Source organism: Arachis ipaensis, chromosome B3 (assembly GCF_059453495.1).
Source record: "Arachis ipaensis isolate K30076 ecotype BB chromosome B3, ASM5945349v1, whole genome shotgun sequence".
In the NCBI taxonomy this organism is placed as follows: domain Eukaryota; kingdom Viridiplantae; phylum Streptophyta; class Magnoliopsida; order Fabales; family Fabaceae; genus Arachis; species Arachis ipaensis.
The window spans coordinates 49,810,114-49,814,465 of NC_142438.1; the positions used below are offsets into that span (position 1 = coordinate 49,810,114).

Genomic DNA, 4,352 nt, shown 5'->3' on the forward strand with positions numbered 1-4,352 from the left:
ATCCATAAATACCATTCAACTTACAACTCATAAAGAGTACATCCATATATATACATAAATATATATAAATAATATTACAAACAATAATCAATACAATTCCTATCCCTCTTACAGATTATATCAAGATAAAGGCGAGGGTACAATAAACCATAGCTAAAACAATACAGAGTATCACAACAACAATTAAATAAGCTCTTCGTAACTTCTGCGCCCATATCCTGAAAGGGAAAAAATGTAGGGGGGTGAGAACATCATCCTCGAAAGGGTTCTCAGTAGAGGGTTTTAGGAAATTACTGTAATAGGATACATGAAGATAAACCGTACCAGTGATTCATAACCGTCTTATGCCTCTTTTCAAAAACAACGGTTTACAATGAAAGTAAAGTCGGAAATCTTTTCGGAAAGAAGAACCGTTCAATTCTCAAAAACTCAAAAGCCTTTCAAAATGGTTTATCTATGCGGAACCAAAATAGCCTTTCATAATTTTATTCCAAACCAGAAACACAAAACCGAAATCAACCATAAGTTCATCTCTTTCCAACCATGGCCCTAGGCCCAAACAATCCAACCAACAACCAATCACCACAATCCAACAGAGTCCCAGATGCAAGCACAGATAGGAAGTTCAAGCACAAACAAACAGTTATTACAAGTAGAACAGTTAGCAATTAATCACATAGGCAAACCAAGTATAATATGCACACCCAACCAATGTCACACAAATGCATATGATGCATGCCTGTCCCTAGTGGCTGATGATATCATCTGTCGGTTATATAGCCAACCCGACACGTCCTGGTAGCTAACCATGGACAGAAACACCCCTCGCGGAGCAAGTAGGTTTGAGCTACAACCCCATTGCTACTACCCGCTCAACCCAGAGCCAGTGGAACAACCACTACTGCGGCTACTACCCAGGCGGGTATTTAAAAGCTCAACCTGGAGCGAGTGGAATCACCACTACTACCGCTACTACCCAGGCGTTACAATCTCTGACCTGGAGCAAGTGGGACGAACCACAACCCTTGCTACTACCCAGGTATCTCAAGCATATATTCATTCAGTCCCAACCATGGATCAACATCCATCTTAGCCATCCGGCTTAAATTCATAATTCATAGTCAGCCATACGGCCCATAACTCATTCGGCAATCAGCCATGAATCAATATCATACACAGCCATTCCAGCTCACGGTTCAATCCAGAACCAGCTAATATTCATAATCATACACAGCCATTCCGGCCCATAACAAAACAGCACTTCCTCCATCCAACATCATCAAATTCATAAAACCGGCATTTAAGCCATAAATCATTTTTTCTCAAATCGCTTCACTTTGAAATCAAGTTTCAACTCTTTTCAGCCTTGGCTTTAGAAATCTCGTTTCTCAAATCATCTCAGGCTCATAAGCCAAATTTACTCAAAGTGAGTTCCCTTTTTAAAACAAAGCCACTCTCGGCATTCTCTTTCCAAAACTTCCAAGACCATGGCAAGTTTAGGATTTATTTCAAAGTATTCAAAATCACCCATACAACAATGGGATTTCATAACAAAAGTTTCTCGGCAGAGTCCCAAGTCTTTAGGGGAGAATAACATAACTCATTTTGCCAAATTCATTTAAAATCATTAAAACATTGGCTTTCTGATTTGAGTAAGCAAATAGGATCTAAGCCAAACCGAGTCACGTAATCATTTACTTCTTTTAAAGCCTTTTCCTTTACTTAAGCAAAACCGACTTCAACCCCCATGATAAATTCTAGAACATTTCAACTGTTCAAAATTATTTTAGTCTTGCAAGAATTCAGAATTCAAAGAGTACTTAAACCTTTCTCAAAACATTTCAAAATGAAACTTGTCAATAGACATTCAGGTTCTTTCAAAGTCATTGAAACTTCTTTAATTGAAACCCCCAAGTCAAATTCAAAGGCATAAACCCTTTTCACATTCAAATAGCTTTAAAACACAAGTTTCATCTAAATAACTTTCTCCTAAAAGAGATACAATGCCTTTCTTAAGAAGCAAGACTAAATCACAATTTCCTCTTTACTAACTCATTTCGAAAACATGAATCATCCTTTTCTTGATAATTCAAATAAAATAGTAGAAGTCTTTAACTCATCATTTTCCAAACAACATTTCAATAAAGACTCAGATTTTATAGAAATTTCGGCAGCACCTCCCCTAAAACTTGGACTTTTGCCACCCGGTTCGGGTCCCAACTAAACCGTTTCTCATTCCTTTTCAACAACTCAAAACCAGAAATCAATTCAAAAGCAAGCTAAATCCAACAGTCGCCTCAATGGCATACCTCAAGGAAACCATTTCAAAAATCAACTCAATATGAACCGATTTAACTCATTTATAAAGCTTTAAAGAATCGGTTCAGCAATAAATCATTTATCAAAACCAGAGCAATAAAAGCAACTCAGGCTGAATTTCAAGAGCATTCTATCTTTCACATCATCAAAATAATTGACTCAATTCAAACCAATCCTCAACGGATTAAACTCATTTCAAATATTTAAAGAATCAACTTCAAACATTACATTTCACAAGCCACACAACAATTCAGCCAAGCCAACATCCATAATCATTCGAGTCAATCAAATAATCAATAAGGCAGATACAATCACTAATTACACCATATCTCACATCAGTATCCATATATAATAATTCCAATAATAAACTGTAGTTTTCGGAAAGCGCCCCTACCTCAAAACGCAAGCCATAACCCAAACTTGTTAACTGATTCCTTTTTGCTCAGCCTGAAATCACCGACAATTAGAACCTCGGCCCTGCTTGCTCCCTCTCGAAAGCAGAAACAGCTACAAGCGGCATAAACAAACCGAATTCTACCTCCTAAAACCATTAACATCGCAATCACTTTACTACACGGAACATAACACCAACGCAGGGCTTTCGAAAATCGAACATGCTTACCAGAACGAATAAAGAACGGCTGAACCGAACAGCGGCGGTCTACGAATCGGTTCGGTGGCAGCTTTAATCGTGACCCGCAATTACCGGAGCTTGACCCTATGATACAAAACCTCAGAATCTCTGGACAAACATTACAGCATATTGATTTTCAAGAGCTCCGGAATGAAAATGCTTACCGTGAGAAAGGATTAAAGACTGAATCAAACTGCAGAAGCTGCGGTGATGGTTCCGGCGACCACAACAGCTTCTCCGGCAGTGACAACGTAACTTATGACAGCCACTTCATTAAATACAACAGTTTCAATGACAGTTTCAGAGTAATATTGAATTGGCAGAACTAGGAGGAACCAGAAATAGGGCAAGCTCACCAAAACGGCAGCGACCAGAAATTCTGGTGGCGGCAGAGCAATTCCGGCGGCATAAACCGCAGCAACAGCGCGGATCTCCCCTCCAGTGGTGACGCAGGTAGCTTCCGCGCGACTCATCCCTTTCCCTCTTCTCTGTTCGCAGCTTCAACGGCGGCGGCAAGGGACGAATTTGACGGTGGCGACGCGACGGGCTGGTCAGTCAGTGACGACAGTGGAGATGCACGGCAGCGCAGCTCCGCGCGGTGGGTCACACTCCCCTCGCGTGACAGAGACGCGACGTCTTTGATGGCGAGCTCGAAGGGTGACCGGCGCGGCGGCGGTGATCGCGAGACGCGGTGGGACGAGGATGGACGGTGACCCAGCAGTGGCGGCTCCGTCTCGCGTGCCCAGGCTCACGCTCTCTCTTCCACCCGTGACCATGGTCCGCGGCTTCCTCTCCTTCGGCGGTAACACGACGGCGCGGCGGCAGTGCTGCCCGCCGGCGCCTTCCTTCCTCTTCCCTTCTCCCTCTTCCCGTTTTTCCTCCTAACCCTTTCTTTCTTCGTTCCATTTCTTTTTCAGCTATTGTTGTTGTGTTGCGGCTGGGTTTGGGGGGATTGAGTGGGGTTGAGAGAGAACCGGGTCGGGTAATGGGTTACCGGGTTAGGGTTTCCTCATTTTAAAAATTAGGGTTAAGGGTATTATGGTAATTTCACATAAAAGTGGGAATAATATAGTAATTGAAACCCAAATTAAATCCAACACTATTTGTACATAGAAAATACTATTTGCTCATCAATTTCACAAATTATTTTCCATAAAATGCCCAAATCTAAAAGTTAGAAATAATATACTTAATTTCTTCATTTTCCAAAATAGCAGTAATAATATTTAAAATATTACTTATCTAATCCAAATCATATAAAATCCTTATTATTTCATAACTATCAACTTTATACTTTAAATATAGGAAATAATCCAATAATTATAAAATTGGATAATAATCATAACTTATCTCAAATCCAATAAATCAAAACTTGCCTTAATTATCTTTAATAAAATAA

The 4,352-nt window shown here is 40.4% G+C and overlaps 1 protein-coding gene across 1 annotated transcript; it reads right to left on the reverse strand.

Annotated features, from left to right (window-relative positions):
* Positions 1 to 2,714: 2,714 nt before the first annotated feature.
* LOC148570581 (uncharacterized) lies at positions 2,715 to 3,426 on the reverse strand. Its single transcript, XM_088508359.1, has 4 exons — positions 3,310 to 3,426; positions 3,118 to 3,208; positions 2,942 to 3,037; positions 2,715 to 2,860 (listed from the first exon to the last, which is right to left on the reverse strand). Exons 1-4 carry the CDS (start codon positions 3,424 to 3,426, stop codon positions 2,715 to 2,717), a joined length of 450 nt encoding a protein of 149 aa, XP_088364485.1.
* Between the last annotated feature and the right edge of the window lie 926 nt (positions 3,427 to 4,352).